The sequence below is a fragment of the Amblyomma mixtum genome, chromosome 4, assembly GCF_055824585.1.
Source record: "Amblyomma mixtum isolate Tamu chromosome 4, ASM5582458v1, whole genome shotgun sequence".
Taxonomy (NCBI): domain Eukaryota; kingdom Metazoa; phylum Arthropoda; class Arachnida; order Ixodida; family Ixodidae; genus Amblyomma; species Amblyomma mixtum.
The window spans coordinates 36,029,497-36,046,274 of NC_143015.1; the positions used below are offsets into that span (position 1 = coordinate 36,029,497).

At 48.2% G+C, this 16,778-nt stretch overlaps 1 protein-coding gene across 1 annotated transcript in view; it reads left to right on the top strand.

Annotated features, from left to right (window-relative positions):
* BNIP3 (BCL2 interacting protein 3) overlaps positions 1-16,345 on the top strand; it is an 89,333-nt gene extending 72,988 nt beyond the window's left edge. The window contains exons 5-6 of the mRNA XM_089586355.1: positions 3,129-3,281; positions 12,364-16,345. Coding sequence (XP_089442481.1) covers positions 3,129-3,281; positions 12,364-12,406 — 196 coding nt within the window. The 3' untranslated portion in view covers positions 12,407-16,345. The remainder of the gene's footprint in view (positions 1-3,128; positions 3,282-12,363) is intronic.
* The last annotated feature ends 433 nt before the right edge of the window (positions 16,346-16,778 follow it).

The following is a 16,778-nucleotide window of genomic DNA, read 5'->3' on the forward strand; positions in this document are numbered from 1 at the left end:
CTTTTGCAGTTCATAATGGAAGGTAGGTAAGTGTGTAGAAGACATTTATTTGCCAAAGGGAGGGTCGGGTGGGTGCTTGTAGTTTTAAGACTCCAATGCCTTGGCCGTCGAGCTTACGATCCGCATTAGGTGTTCTTGGCCCTCCAGGGTGGTGCTGCTCAGCTGTACCTCCCATTGCTGCAAGGCCGGGTTATCTGGCTTTAAATGTTAGGGTTTGTGTAGACACATCCAGGCGATGTGAGTGTGGGTGGAATCACCACACCAGGGGCAAGTATCTGGGCATTGTGAGGGATGTAGGGGGTGTAAGTGTGCCAGATTTGAGAAGGTAGGTGTTTGAATGCGGCGCAAAGCATAAGCGCCTGCCAGAGAGAGGTGTTTATGCCCTGGAGATTCTTGGATTTTTGATGGAGCAATCTATAGAGCACTGCTTGCTTATTTGATAGCTATATCATACATAAGCAATGTCTGCACTGAGCAAAACCCTCAGCAGGCATAAGACATGAGGTCCTACTTACGAATGAGCATCAAAGTTACCAGCCCTTAGCTAATTTAGCAGACCTGCTTAATCTTGCTTGGGATTGACTTTGCTACGGAAGCATCTCTGATGTACAATGGCAGTTTCACGCAAGCATGGTACATTCATGGTAGCCTGCCAATTCTTCCATGAATGTACCAGAGGAAAATGAGACCATGTCATACTTTCCTCATTGATGTGTCCCAATACGGCTGAACTTCGTTATGATGAAGGGGTTTGCTATAGCATAGATGTTGTATAGATTGCATGGTATAGCAGTGTACAACCTTGGCTGCAACTGTTGCATGCCAGGGGGCTTACCAGCCACTGTGCATACTGATGGCAACATAGCTGGCGCTTTAGAGTGCCGCCGATATGCGTGGGAGCCTTGAACATGCGCATGCTCATGTTTTCTACAGCTGGCATCGGCTTCAGAGCTTAGAAAACAGGTGTTGGAGGAATATTGCTATGGACACTATAATGATACCTGGCAATATTGTTGTAGAGGGCAAGGAGAGAGCTATTTGGAATAAATATTTAGCTCCTTTTTCTACGTGTTAATAAAGCCAATATTGATCACCATAAGAGGGGGCGTACGGTTTAACCCTGCGACCATGCTGCAAAAACAGACCCTAAATTGTACATGGAACCAGAGCAACGGAGCACACTTTGGGCGGGCCATGTTCACCAAGGAGGTTGGAGATTTAAAATATTCAGGGGGCACTTTGACTGTCTAAAGTGCGTAGAGGCGAAAGCGTTTTCCGCACCACTTTCACTGCTTCAGTGGCACTGGTGGCGTCACATGTAATTGAATTCTAATTACTAAGTGATGACAAATCACTAATTAATGGTTAATTACTGATTAATGCCTGAAAACGAATTAACTGCTAATTAAGGACGCTTAAGCTTCGCCTTTAGGAGTGGAACGCGACAGCGTGTTGTAGCGCTGCCAGGGAGTCCACGGAACGCCACCACCCGTTCGGCGCGATGCCTTGCCGTTTGAACACAATGGTTTTTGAGGAAAGGAAATGGCGCAGTAAACTGTCATCTCGGTGGACACCTGAACGGCAGCGTAGAGGAACGGAGGAAGTGGGAGTGAAAGAAGAAAGACGAAGATGGTAATGAAGAAAATGAAAATTGTATTTGAGGAAAGAAAATTACGCATAACTGTCTCACATATCTCGGTGGACACCCGTCAAAATTCAGGGGGGGGGGGCACTTTTTTGACCTAAAGTGTGGTCACTGATGTGTGGTTAAGATGTTAAGCTTCGCCTCTAAGAGTGGAACGCGAGAGCGTCTTGCAACGCTGCCAGCGAGTGCATAGAACGCCATCGCCCATTCAGTTCTACGCCTCGCTCGTCGGTAAATTGGTTTTTGAGGAAAGGAAATGTATTTCACCTCATATCTCGGTGGACACCTAAACCTCGCCGGAAGGGAAGGAAGGAGGATGGCAGTGAGCGAAGACACAGTATTCACTAGACGTAAATGTAAATGTAAATGTAAATTGGTTTTTGAGGAAAGGAAATGGCGCAGTAACTGTCTCACATATATCGGCGGACACCTGAACCGCGCCGTAAGGGAAGGGAGGAAGGTGGGAGTGAAAGAAGAGAGAGAGAGAAAGAGGTGCCGTAGTGGAGGTCTCCGGAATAATTTCAACCACCTGGGGATCTTTAACGTGCACTGACATCGCACAGCACACGGGCGCCTGTTGCGTTTCGCCTCCATCGAAACGCGGCCGCCGCGGTCGGGTTCGAACCCGGGTACTCCGGCTCGGTAGACGAGCGCCTTACCACTGAGCCACCGCGGCGGGTTCACTAGACGTGCCTTTGTTCATTCCAAACCATCGAGCTGGCATGGCGGAGTGGATAGCATGCTCGTCTCGCACTCCGAAGACCGGGGTTCGATTCCCGAGCTCGACAAATTTCTTACTAGGTTTTATTTACTTATATGGCCTGACTAGAAAAGTTAATTAGGCTAATTGGGTAATTAAGCAATTAACTAATCTCAGTCCCACTTACTTGGAGCATCACTATATGATCCCTTCAATTGGTTGCATGGTTACTAGCCAAAGTACAATTGGCCCCGTTTGAAATTGGCGCACTGTGACGTCACGACCGTTTCGACCAACTGAAAAGCGTGACATTCTCTGTCGACAACTGCTGCTTACAACGATGAGACATTAAAGGCTTTCGCCTTAAAATGGGGTATCTGCAGTTTGCCACATGGAATTGGTACAGATGTGTTGTACACCATTACAACTAACGTAACCAGCACAAAATGGACAGTGAGGTTCTTTGGAGGCTTGTTACATCTCAGTGTAGGGAAATTTTACTTTGTAGAAATTAGATGTCACATACTTGAGCTTCTAGGGGAGCTCCAAGGGGAGTGGCGATTCCTTTCGTCTATCCATTATTTCCTTAAGTAAGGTTTAACTGTATGTGCATAGCACATGTAATTAGCATAACTGTGTTAAAGCAGCACTAATTGTTGTGATCAGTGTGCACAGCCACCCCTCGCATGCTGTGATGTGTCCAAGCATTAATTTTTTTTCTTTTGAAGTTTGAAGATTCGAGTCCTTGATCTTTGGCGTGTTCTCTCTCCTTCTCCCCTGCAGGGATTGGAACTTCCGTCATCCGGCCAGCGTGACGGGGAGCCGGAAGCGCCCTGTGCTGAGCCTGCGTGGCTCCCGCATCATCCGCCTGGCCGACATCTTCCCCCTGCTGCTGCTGTCCAACATCCTCTCGGTCCTGCTGGGGGCTGGCATCGGGTACGTGCCACACACTGGTGATCGTCAAGCCAGTAGCCCATTGTAGGCCTAGCGATTTTGCTAACACATGCCCCCTAGCTTATTGCTTGGCTGTCCCCCCCTAAAGACTAAGCTACGCATTGAAAAATTCAGGGGGCACTTTGGCTCTCTAAAGTGCTGCAAGGCGAAAGCCTTTCCTGGCGCACTGTTTGGCATTGACTGCGAGACTGTTTGGGCTGTACTAGTGCTTTACTTGACTGCACACTTTGACTACACATTACAACTACACACTTTGACTGCTTCTTCAGCACGACTTTCTCTCTCTCTGCTTCGATTAGTTCGGTGGTATCCATGGCTCTGTCCGCAGTAATGGGGTATGAATGTGGTCACCAACGGACGCCTTACGCCCCCTGTCGGAGCAGACGAGAACTGTTTTTTATTACTTGTTGTCGGCTCCAAAAGGGGACGTCAGGCATCCGTGGGTGACCTCATTACTGCGAATCCGCACACTCTGACCTCATAACCATTTCAACCAACCGAAAAGAGTGACACCTCTGCTGACAACCTTCTGTCGACAGCAATGAGGCATTGCTGGCTTTCGCCTTAAAGGTGCACTGAAGAGGATTCTGAACTTGTCTTTTTGCCGCGGGAACTCGATCTACACGTTCCTAGCATTCTTAGAAACTGCAGCTTATTGCTCTGTATGGCCGATTTCCCTAATTAAATCGAATTAACGTCCGGCTCCCGCCCCTTTTTTTTTAATTCTGCCTCGTACGATGGGCGGAGTCGACCAACGCGTGAAGTTCCTTTCAGCCAGCTCCATGGAGGCTTTGCTTTCGCTTTATTTTGTTTTTTAGGTTTCCATGAATAAATACTTTCATTCGCAGATAATATAGCCGCAAAATAAGCCCGCAGAAATAAAAATACGTGCGGACTATTTGCTACTACGGACTACTACGTATTACTCCGCTGATGGCAGAGCGGCAAGCCGCCACGGGACTGGGTGAAAGGCACTCCACGCATTGGTCGACTCCGCCCACCGTACGAGGCAGAATTAAAAAAAAAGGGCGGGAGCCGGACGTTAATTCGATTTAATTAGGGAAATTGGCCACACAGGGCAATAAGTCGCACTTTCTAAGAATGCTAGGAACGTGTGGATTGAGTTCCCGCGACAAAAAGACAAGTTCAGATTCCTCTTCAGTGCACCTTTAAAAGGTGCCTGCAGCTCTGGGAAGGTAAGTGTGCTTTTACCTGCTGTGTAGTAACACTGCAGTATACGGGGCAGTGCTACGTACAGAGGACAGTGGCAGGTAGCCCCATTCTTGGGCTGGCTTGTCTTTACTTGGTCAAAAAAAAAATCTAAATGCAAAGTCTGTGGACAGTGTAGGGGATTATGGAAGAGAAAATGGTAGGGGCAACATTAAGGCAGATAGAAAGAGGAACTTGAAGGAGAGAACAGCTGTAAGGTTATCTTTCCTTGCACAGGACGCTTAATATGCAGAGCATGTAACCAATGCGTCCACTAGAGTTACAGAGTGAGTACTAAAAGATGGAAAATGAGTTTGGAGGGCAGCAGGGGCTCATGTGGAAGGATGAGAATTCAAAGTTCGCCCATGCAGATTGCTAGCAGCTGGGGCAGGACAGGAGATGATTGAAGGCCAGCGGGATGGGCCTTTGTACTGCAGGGCACTTAATGCTGACAATGCCTCTGTTGAGGATTTTGCGGGGTCGCAGCGGAGCACCAGACAGAGACGACCAGCGTGGCAGGCTTCTAGTTCCGGACTGCGCGTGCCGGGCGTGCGCTCCGAGCACGCGCTGTCGTTCTTTATTTTCTTTTGTCGCGGGAACGCCGATCTCAGCGCCTGCGCTTTATAGCGTTGCCGGGCGCTACAGGGCCCCCCGCCTAGACGGAACGTCGGAATGTACGTGCCGACGGGGCAGAGATGGAGTAGCCACGGCAGGCAAGCAGGCAGCTAGAGTAACAGTGTTCCCACGGGGTCGCTACAAGGTCCGGTAAGTTCAGGTCAGAGGCCGGGAAGAGCAGTCGGGTGGAGTGCGGCGGCTCAGGTGGACGAGCCTGGCTGCTGCGCAACGGGCGAATGAGGCAGGGTGCCGAACTGACAATGGACATGAGGGCAGGGAAGACCATGGTCGGGCCGTCACCGTTTGCAGTGCTGCCCGCGGACACAAGCGTCGTCGGTGCTGGAACATTGCAGCTGATGTCGATGGGGATCCGACGCGCCGTGTACGTGGTCACAAGCACAGGAGCGGCCGAAACGGCTCCAGGGACTGACAGCAGGTGTGGTGGGACCGTCGACATAGCGGCGACAGCTGTGACGATGCCGGAGCAAGTTGCTGGGCTCAATGCCAGGTGCTTGGGTGAAGCGAGAGTGGCAGTCCGGAGAAACTGGCCAGTGCTGATGCGCGTGTGGGCATGATCGGCTGTGGGTGGCTGCAAGAAGGTTGCGCCAGTGACAGGCCGTGGAGCTGAGACGCGTACATCAGACGGCTGGCTGACAGCAACAGACACAGCTGGTGGAAGGACAACTGCCGCGCTACTCGGTGCGGGTAGCTCTACCATTCGTTGCTGAAGGTAGCTCAAGGCAGGCACCAAAGCAGACGCTTGCTGTGGCGGTGTCGAGCTGCCAGGGTCAGAATCCGAGAAGCGGCTGACCGTACTGAGGGATTGGGGTGAGGCCTCTTGGGCAGGCGGTGTGGCCGCCGAGGTAGTGGGGCTGGTATGTGGCATATGCTGCGGTGGCGGCTTCAACCTCACAGCAGAGGCCTGTAGAGCTGTTGGCGGTAGTGACGAGGTAGATGGAGATGCCGGAAGCCTCGGCACGGCTGCTGCCGCAGAGTCGTCCTTGGCTGCAGGAGGCTCTGGCGACAACGCCACTGAAGCGCAAGGAGGCACAGCCAGAGACGCGGGTCGGATAGTAGTGGGAGCAGGACGCGAGGCGGAGCTCGTGCGGATCCCACCTGGTGTGGCGTCGAGAGAGACAGCCAGGCTGGAGACGCTGGACGGGAGTGGCGGCGATGCGGCGAGGGGCTGCGTAGGCGGGCCGGGTTCTGATGAAGGCTGCGTGGGCGCCAGCGAGGCCGGTGCAGGGCCAGAGGCTGGCGGCGGCGAAAACGGGTCCGCTGCGTCGTAGAGCGGCGGCGGAACGGAGTAGGCGCCGAAGTCCGCCAAGACGGCCGCACGCAGCTCATCGTATGGCCGGCCGCCGAAAGCAGAGTAGGTGAGCCGACGCAGGAGGTCGGGGGGGAGGATGTCGCAAAGGACTTCGTGTTTGAACGGCTGGATGGTGATGCCGTTCAGGTACATCGCAGCCTCCAGTTGGGCGAACCACCCGCCGACGCCTGCAGGCCGGAACGCCGGGAGCGGCGGGTCGAAACTTGGGTGCTGCCAGTACGCCATGCTGGAACGCCGCTGGGAAAGAAGGCACGGTTCGCCGGGTCACCACTGTTGAGGATTTTGCGGGGTCGCAGCGGAGCACCAGACAGAGACGACCAGTGTGGCAGGCTTCTAGTTCCGGACTGCGCGTGCCGGGCGTGCGCTCCGAGCACGCGCTGTCGTTCTTTATTTTCTTTTGTCGCGGGAACGCCGATCTCAGCGCCTGCGCTTTATAGCGTCGCCGGGCGCTACACCTCCATGGCAGGGAAACTCTCGAAATGTAACTGACGAAAACGCGATTGCATATTGTCAGATTGAATGGCTTTGGAGTCTTTGGGTCAGCTCAACAGCTGCTTACACCCATCACAGTTCTCACCATCCACATTGGAGTGATTCTAAACTTGTTACAAATGCCTCTGTGAACAAGCAGTTCGATATTGTATCTGTGTTTTTGAGCTGCAGAAAGGAATGTTGCATAATTTGCCTCCTGTGCAGTCAGCGCTGGACACATGCTTACTCATGTGCAGAAATTTAGGGCATTGTATAGCATAGCCCGGCGACTGTGTGTATATGTGTTTCCTCTAGTCCTGCGTCTTTTTTCGCTGTTTTTTTTTTCCTAGTACAGCATTATGCACTGAGAAAGTCCCGAGTGCTGCTGGCCCTGAATTTTAATGTAAAGGGTTTGAGGGACGAAGCCGCATATTTTTGTTTGCCTTGGCTAAGAATTCTGTTGTATGAAAGCACTGCCGTCTAAAGCAGTGCAGTTTTAAGAAGAATTGACAGCATTGGCTTAGAGCATAATTTGTTGCCAGCAGGGCTGTAAGAAAGCTGTGGTATGCTTGGACTGTGACTCTGAACTTGTTAGCATCCTCAGGCAAAGAATCGAGGCCCATCATTATGCGACAGCAACACAAAAGTAGGCGTTACTTTCGCATTTTCAAACTGATCTGCCAAGGCCTTGTACCTCGTCTGTGCAAGCATGCATCCACATGTGTACATGCATGACTATGGTGGCTTGGTGTTGTCAGTGTGCAGAGTCTCTGCACATCACTGAAAAGTGATGTGTCCATGAGCTGGAATGTGTAGTGAAGGTGAGCCTAGACATTATTGCTGAAATCCAACTGTTGAGATCACTTCTTGGTGCAGGGAAACACATACAGTGCAGACTAGCAATGACTTACAAACAGTGAATAGGGAGAACGTGGAAGGTAAGGATGAAGCAGTTGCAGATCTGTGAAGAGGACACCATAGACGCTGCGACGCAGGAGCTTGCCGCCCTGTACACTCATAACCTGGGGATTTCAAACATACTGCAAGCACGGAATACTGACATATATTAATGTCAGTATTGGCACATTGCAGTATTGGCACATTGCAGTATTGGCACATTGGTCAGTGCAGTATTGGCACATTGAAGGCCAGATATTGTGAACACATCACCTTAACGTCTGTTGCTTGCAAGGTGTTCACTAGGGTGCCCATAGAATGGGAAGCTTTAGTCAACCGAAGGATCAGGCTGAAGGGTGCTCAACAATAGACCATATCTGCATGCGTAGTGTCTGCCGAATCTCGCAGGGTTTCGTTTTGACGCAATGTTCAGGTTACCTTCATCATCATCATCAGCATGGCTACGCCCACTGCAGGGCAAAGGCCTCTCCCATGTCTCTCCAACTAACCCTGTCCTTTACCAGCTGCGGCCACCGTATCCCCCCAAACTTCCTTAATCATCTGCCCACCTAACTTTCCACTCCCCCTGCAGCACAAAGCGAAAAACCAAATTCGGGAAATTATTTTTGATGACAGAAGGCCAGAATAGATTATTCCTGTATTTTAATAGAGATACAGTCGCGGCAGGTCAACAATTCCAATGAACTTCAGCATCTCCAAGGGATTCACGTCTTCCCATGAGCCGTCACGCCGAGTGTATGTTTGCCTGTTCAAAATCATCATCCATGCATACTACTTACTAGTGTTCTTGCACACGGTCTTGATCACTTCTGCCGTGAAGAACATAAAAAAAAAAGTCGAGAGGTCGAGCGAATCGCTGCTCCGCTGCGCCGATATGGACACCTGGCTGTCGTCTTGGTTGAAAAACGTGACGCGACCTTCAGCATTTGGGCAAACTGTCTTCGCAATATGTTGTGAATACCCTGAAGCACAGAAATAAAGCACTGTCATCAATTACAAACTGTATTCACCGCAGAAAACACAGAGCAAACGAGAGCAGAACTTATATGCAAGTACGCGCTGACGTTCCAGGCCCCTGATACAAAGCCTCGCTGCCGAAACTGAAATCGACACTTGTGCATCGTTGCCTGACTCATAACCGCTGCTTTCATCGCAAAAATTGAAACCGAAACCGACGGAAGTGCTTGGTGTCGGCTTTCGCTTTTGAGGAGCACGCGACTATGCAGATGCCATTTTCTCCGGCTGACGCTGCTGCGGCCGTTCGAAGTTTTATTTTTCACAGCGCCCCCTCATGTCAAAACACTGAAACTACGACTGCAGTCAAAAGAGCAATCGTTGAGCTCACAAACTAGATGGTGCAGCACGTCCGCAATGCTCCCGATTGCGCAACTTCTGCACGCGATTTCAATCGAACATGGGTGTTCGATGGCCTATGGGACGGTAGCGAAAGAGCTGATGACCATCGGTCATCTTGCCTTCGCAATACACCATGCCCTGCCCAAGAAAGAATTTAAAATTAGTTTTTGAGGAAAGGAAATGGCGCAGTAACTGTCTTGCATATCTTGGTGGAGACAGAAGGAAGAAAGGGATGCCTTAGTGGAGGGCTCTGGAATAATTTCCACCACATGGGGATCTTTAACGTGCACTGACATCGCACAGCACATGGGGGCCTCGAAAAACTCTTCTTTTATAGCGAAAGCTCCATACTTCAGGATCGAAGCTGCAAAAGCTGATTCACCGCTGAAGACTTGACCTTGAATAAATAAATATAATATTGCTGCAACTGAGATTTGAACCTGTGGTGGTGCAAATAGATCAGCTTCGCTAGACACTGCATGAGAATACTTAGCTGACGCTGCAGCTGATTACACCTCATGCTAAACTGCAACACTCTCTTGCACTGCACATTGCACACTGTTATTTTCATCAGTTTCCATCTCCAGTGCGAACAGATCAGATCAGCTTAACCTCCCAAGCAACCACCAGTACCCATTGGCCGTCCGTTTCGGATGTTCCGGACGGCCAACGGACGTCCGCGAACAGCCAGTGGACGTCCGTTGGCCACCCTCTAGGCATCCAAAGGGACATGTTTGTCTGGCCACCAACGGACGTCGATTTTGGACGTGTGTTCCTGGATGTTTCTTAGATGTGCGCATATGTGGCGCATGCATGCTTTTTTCGTGCCCGCAAGGCAATAAAATGGCAATTTAAAGTACACTGAGGATATTTTATTGTGGCTGTACATCAGTACAGGACTGAGTTACTGTGAAGTGTCTAACTCAGTACGACGTAAAACTTCGCGTGCACACCCATCTTCCCACTTTCATGATCAAACGGAAGCGAACAGCTTTCTGAAAAAAAAAAAAAGGTTAGTCCTCAAGCCTACACCAAACCTCAGTAGACCATGATGAATTCAAAAATGCTTGGCTACTTTGTTATTGGTATTCACGTTAATGAAGCCCAAAATAGCACAGAGATGAGAGCCACACCAACATAGTCATCATCCTTGACACGAGGAGGTATTCTATGCTTGCAAGAGGCCAAGAGCTAGGAAATTGAGCATTTCTCATGATGATACCCGCCCTACAGCCCGCTTGTTACATGCAGTCTCGAATTTCAGCCAAGTTTTGCCCTCCTTTCCCTAGACTCAAGCAAAAACAAGTGTCAGGACTGCTGACAAAGAGATTATGCCTACGCCAAATTGCAACAGACCGTGATAACTTCACGAATGCTCGGCAACTTTGTCAATGGTATTCATATTAATGAAGCCCACAACAGCACAAAGAGGCAAGAGATCTACGTAGCACAAGTTTCAACCCACACCACAATATAGTCATACCATAACTCCAACTCTCCCACGAGAGAATGTTATAGATCCTGCTCCATTGTCATAAAAGTAATTCCCAAGCAGTGTATTGTACTCACCTCCGTAGGCAATCACACTAAGCCTTCTTTCATCCGAAGTCGGTGTACGGCATTCCAGGAGAGCTTCAGGCACTTGCTGCATCCTTCGAATTGTTTAGGTTATTCACCAGTTTCATCCACAGACCAAAAAAAGCCATACATTTTAGTAACAGAACTCAAACGGGGCACCACGCTTCACGCCAAATTGACAACTAGAGCACTGGATGACATGGATTGGATTTGGCTGACCACAAGCTGCATTTATGATGATGGTAGTAGCGGGATTCGGTGGTAGTTTTGAATTTACGAATGGTTTCAGTCGCATTTGGCCACAGCACACACGATGTCGCTACTGATTTTTAGAAGTTTTCTAGATGTAAATTAGTAATTGATATACTGTAGAATTGTGCAGCACTCGCTCCTACCCTTAAATAAATTTAATTCTGCGGTGTCCCTTGCACTGCAAGTATATGACTGTGCAATCGCACCAATTTACAAAAGTCCTCAAGTCAAACCCTGTAGCTGATGGAAATAATTTCTCCAAGGCAGATATGCAGATATGAACACAATTCCGCGCACGCTAGCCAATAAAACTGAAAAATTTTTTCTGGAATAAGTCTTTCTCAGTTAAAAAAGTGAACTCCACAGTATACATACTTGAACGGCGCGAATTTTCTGTGTGAAAAATTAAAAAAACTCTATACTCATACCCTGGGAATATACTCACCCGTACATCCCTCGGACGTACACCTTGTCTCTCATGCAGATGTACAAAAGCGGATACTGTTCGTATGTCCGGCAGATGTACGGATATGGACATCCGAAATCGGATTGTGTTCGTACGTCCGACAGATGTCCGATCTTGGCAAAGGACGTCCTGATCTAGCTGTACGTCCGATGGATATCTGTGGTTGCTTGAGCTTGATGAGAACCTTGCCTGAGTCTAATATCATCGCCAGACGTACAGATGGCCCAGCAAAGAAAAACCATGAGCCAGTTATGCTAAACACATGCTTTCGCACGTCTGCTTGGTTTAGATACGTTAAAACCTTACTATTCTATTTATTTCAACTATGATGTCATTAACTCATGTTTGTTCCCTCATCTACTCTGCCCTCTTCTTGTCCCTTAAAGGAATACTGAAACAAAATCTTAAAATTGAACAAAAACGCTGAAAATAGATTTTCGGAATGTGATTACACTGAAATCTAGTCGTCACTGCACATATTTTTCAGCGAATGGTTTTATTTTCGATGTTTTATGATCGCGCGCCGAGCCCTCCCGGCCGGCGCGAGGTGAAGAGCGTGACGTCAGGACACCCTCGATGGTCCGACAGGCAACCGGTCGCGTCACACGAAGCGTGATGTCTCACTGCAGTTTGGGTAGACCAAGTGATAAAGTCTCATTCACACTTGAACACTAGGGTTTTCATATCTGATCTTCACTGAAATAGTTTAAAGTCCATCATTGTCCTATGTTCTAACTGGCACAGCTCTCCACTGTCGCGATAAAACCATTTGGTTTCGGAGGATGTACCAGTGAGCCCAGGCCGAAGTATTGTTGGTATACCGGAGTGGCAGTGGCAATAATTTTTTTTCTTCTTCTCGTTGCTCGCAGGGTGTGCATTGGCCGGCGCATGAGAGTGGCCAACGTTGAATGATCTCGCCTCCCCGTGGATCAGATGACGCGGGTGTGGAGGCTGCGACACAACTTGAAACCTTTGCACCCTGCGTCGCTCAACGCTGCTTCTCTTTTTGTCGAACGCCCGCCTGACCAGTTGTCGACGGCTGTGTTGGGGACCGGCCCACCGAGACGGGTCACCTGACGGCCGCCAGGAAAGGGGCACAGCTATGTGACCTTTTCTCTTATTCGACCCATATTTTCGAACAACCTGGTTTACAGATGCAGCAATCCATGGTAACTTGTGGTACTTTATATGGCATAGCGATGACTTTGACACGTTTTAAATAACCTGCTTGGACACCCGCATTGCATTGCAATTTTTGAAAGGGACGGTTGTGCTTCTGAGGTGCGCAAGTACCAGGTCTTTTTGCCTGTCTTCGCAGAATGAGTGCGTAGCTGGAGTCAGATACTGGTAAGCCCAAGGCCGGGAGCGTAAAAGCAGTACGTAACAATCGGCTGTTTTGTTGCAGCTGAGAAAGCTTTTGGAAAAGGAAATTCGCATTTTTTTTTAAGTTGGCACGTTCAGTATTTATCCGCGACGTGCATCTTGTCTTGTTTACTGCGTAGGCATGCGTCTGCGTGCACTCATTCTGCGAAGAACTCGGGCATTTGAATTCTTCCCATACACACTGTCTTTCAAGATGTACTGGATGGACCTGTTCCCGTGTAGCCATTCTCTTTTTCATGCAGTTTTAAAGAAGAGCTTGTAGCTTAGACTCTGCCTTGCGATTTGGTGCAGTGCGAGGGCTGTAAATTTCTTTACGTGACTATCAAAGGCGCCTTGTAAGCTGTGACCTTGTTTGCGCGCATTTAGAATGCCCTGCCTGCAAGGTGGCACTCCGACCTGCAGGCTGTTATTCTCGAAGATTTGTACCCACCCGTGTTTTACATTGGTTTGTTACAGATGCACACAACGTTTAGTCATCTCTTGGCACTTGGAAGTTATCCAACATTTCACAAAAATAAACATGAGCCGCAATTTGTGATGTAAATATTGACTGGGCCTTCGTTTTACAAGTGGCTATACGTTGCTCTTCTCAAAACAGTGCTGTAATAACTTTTCCTTATGCCGTGACCTTGTTAGCAGCAGCATGTATTCAGCAAAAGGTGTTGCTTTTTGTGCACTGCTGTCGTTGCATTGTTTGAGCTGGCTGTTTAGCATTTGCACGCTGACTTCTTTGGTGCACAGCCACCACTATCACTACTCCTTTGCCTTCAAAGTTGCTCGGCTTCTCCTGGCAGCTTCCACTGTGTTTTTTTTTGGCTCTTTACTTTCAAGGGTTGAATTTTAAGACCGTGTGGTTTTAGTTGACCTCCTGGTTTCTTGGGTTTGAACGCAGAGAGCGATCCAGACCGTTTTGGCTGGCGGTTAAAAAGAAGCTGGTTTAAAGTGCGAGAACTTGGGTTTTAGCCATCTGGTAATAAATGATGTGCGTGGACAGTGGAAGATAGCATCAGACATTTGAGGCAACCATCCCAGCGATCTCTGCCCTCTGAAAGGCTGCTGCAACTTTCTGACATTCACAGGCCGATTATCGTTGTTGAGTGCACCATAGATAGCCACCCATTCAAAGTCAGCCATCAGTTGAATTTCCATGTAACAGGATTATTCGGCATAGGTCTTCCAAACTGTTCTACATACTGATTTCCAATTTTGATGATTGTCCTGAACACCTCTAAGTTTTAAGTAGCGTTGGGTGGTGTTTGAAGTAATTTCACTGAACAAATTTGTGGATGAATGATTTGAATTGTTCATTTGCTGGAATATTAGAGTAAAGGTTCACCAGTGCAAGTATTCAGCTCAGTTCCGAAGTTACTTTAGTGCATTCACGCAGCATTTCGCTTCTGTCGTGCTTGTGTTGGATTCTCCATTTCTGCAGTGATTACATGTAAGTTGCTTGCGAGACACTTCTCCTCTTGGTGGTGCATTAGGCAGTGCTGTGTATGAAATCAAACTAGCTTTGGTGCATTCACAGAGCTTTGGCCAGTGTGACATCCATGCAGTCTGTGTTGTAGGTCCCAGATATGTGCACTGCAGCGAGCAAATTCTCTAGGGTATAGCATGCTGATGCTGTCACTAGAGACTCCGTGAAAAAACAGCAGAAAAACAAGCTCTTCGTTACTTTAGATTTATACTCCCTTGACAGCTCACAAATTTTCAGTGCCATAACTTTCATACTCAGATGTTTTTGTTGTATGTAAACAGAAAGCTTTATCCATTGATCAAAAGAACAACTTAACTTCGGTTGTGCTCCTATACTCTTTTCCATGCAGATGCTGTAAGTGGGACGTATATATTGGTGCTTTTACAGCCATAACCAAGCTGATGTCAGTGGCGATAGGCTAAAACGCCGATTCAACTTGCCAGCTGCATGGCAGTGCAGTGCATACAACCTACTGCGCCTTTGAAGATGTAACTGAAATCTTTTCGAGCGTTTTAGTGTGACGGTGCGCCGCTTATTACCACGGGATGTTACACTTAAAAGTTGCCGAAGGTCTTCATTGTCTGCCGATCAACATTCACACTTGACGTCTGACAGGAGAGATTTATTTTGCTTCTATTTTCTACTGTATTTTTAACACGGTAGGATTAGGGTTTAGCATCCATCATCCACCCTCGTCTTGTGATGATTATCAACTGGTTCTTCACAGCGTATCCAATTTCGATTGGAAGATGTGTGCGTTTTGGCGAAGTGCTTTGTTCTCTACTCTTCGTTTTGAGGCAGGAAGCATGCCTTGGCATAAATGAAGACAGATTTGTGCACTCCAGGTCGACCTGCAGGCTTTGGGCATTGGATGAAAAGTGCAGTGCTATATATTCATAACCATTTTGTAAATTTTGATGCTTTGAGCCTCGTAGCCGTGTAGCGTTCTAAGGTTATGGGCATCGGCAAGGCTGGCGCCCAAGTCTTCTGGTGATGTGACAGGGAACAATGCGAGAGGGGGGTTGGCTTGGGCTTTCTTTTGTCTGTTTAATAATTTGTTTGCACATGACAAGGGGTGTTGTGTGCTAGAAATGAGTGTGTTTGCAGTGGTTGTGGGCGCGGCCGCGTTACACTCTGATGGGCCGGCAGTAACCAAAGCCGTGTTGGTTTGTGCACTATACCAGTGCAGGGGCTTTGACTTTGTAATGACTTAGCAAGTGCTAAATTTGTTTGCTGTTGATGAAGTGGTGATGTGCTTTGTTGTGTATAGTTTAGGACTGTCATAAGTAACCAGCTGTCATGCAGTCAAGCCAGGTTTTTTTTACCGATTGTGTGCCAGGCCAGTTTGGAGAATGCATGGAGTCTCAATGTTACGCAAAATTATCTCAAGTGAACCAGTTTGTTTCGACGGAATCCGTACTGTGGTACCTGGAAATCAATTTGTCAGGCAGTGCTTTTTATTTCATGTTCATGCCTAAACCCATTATTATAAGACCTCTTTGAACTTGGCATTTTAGAGTAAGACTATCACTCCACATTTATGCCTTCCAGGTATGACTGTTTCTGGAGCACTCTACCTTGACTGTATGACGGCTGTTGTAGCCTATGCGTCGTGTACATAACTTGGGGACAGAGAACTTTGTACCATTTCGGATTCTTTCTTGAGTGCACTTTGTATTTACGATACACCTTTTTGTGGGCAGTTTGCCGAGTGTTTTTTTTTTCCTTGATATTTGTTTGTTGGTACACAGGGTTCACTGTCATGTGGCCTTCTTTTTGTTTCTCTTCTTCAGCGTGTGGTATACAGGTGTGTCATACGTGGCCCACTGTTTTTTTTGCTTGTTTGGAGAGGGTGCACTCAAGATTACCCGCAAGAAGTGGGGCTTGTCATTTATTTCTCCTCATCCTCTGGAGGCAGAGAGGATGAGTACGACTGAATGGTGCAGCCCACTGTATGTGTTGATATAAATAAACAAATGACTGTTTACTTATTTCTGGGTGTGTGGCTGAGTTGGATCTCTCTTCAGGCTCGGACAATCGCCTTGCTGCATACTACAAAAACAGTGCGATATGGCAGTAGTACTGCGGGCATTGCCTGCTTGGCATCATTGTGTGAACAAGAAAGCATTGAAACTAGAAAAGAAACAGTCCACCATACTTTGGTCATGGTCAAATGTTTAGGGGAATCCCCCAAGGTGGAATAGATTTGTAATAAGGGAGTAATTACTCACTGGCATCCACCCAAGCGCAGCCATACGGCTACAAAGGAACGCTATGCAGCTTTCTGAGAAACTTCGCAGTTAAAGAAAAACAAAACTCCGAACTGCGAAGTTTCTGAGAAAGCTGTATAGCTTTCCTCTGCAGCCGTATGGCTGCACTTGGGTGGATGTCAATGAGTAATTACTCCCTTATTATACTTTGGTC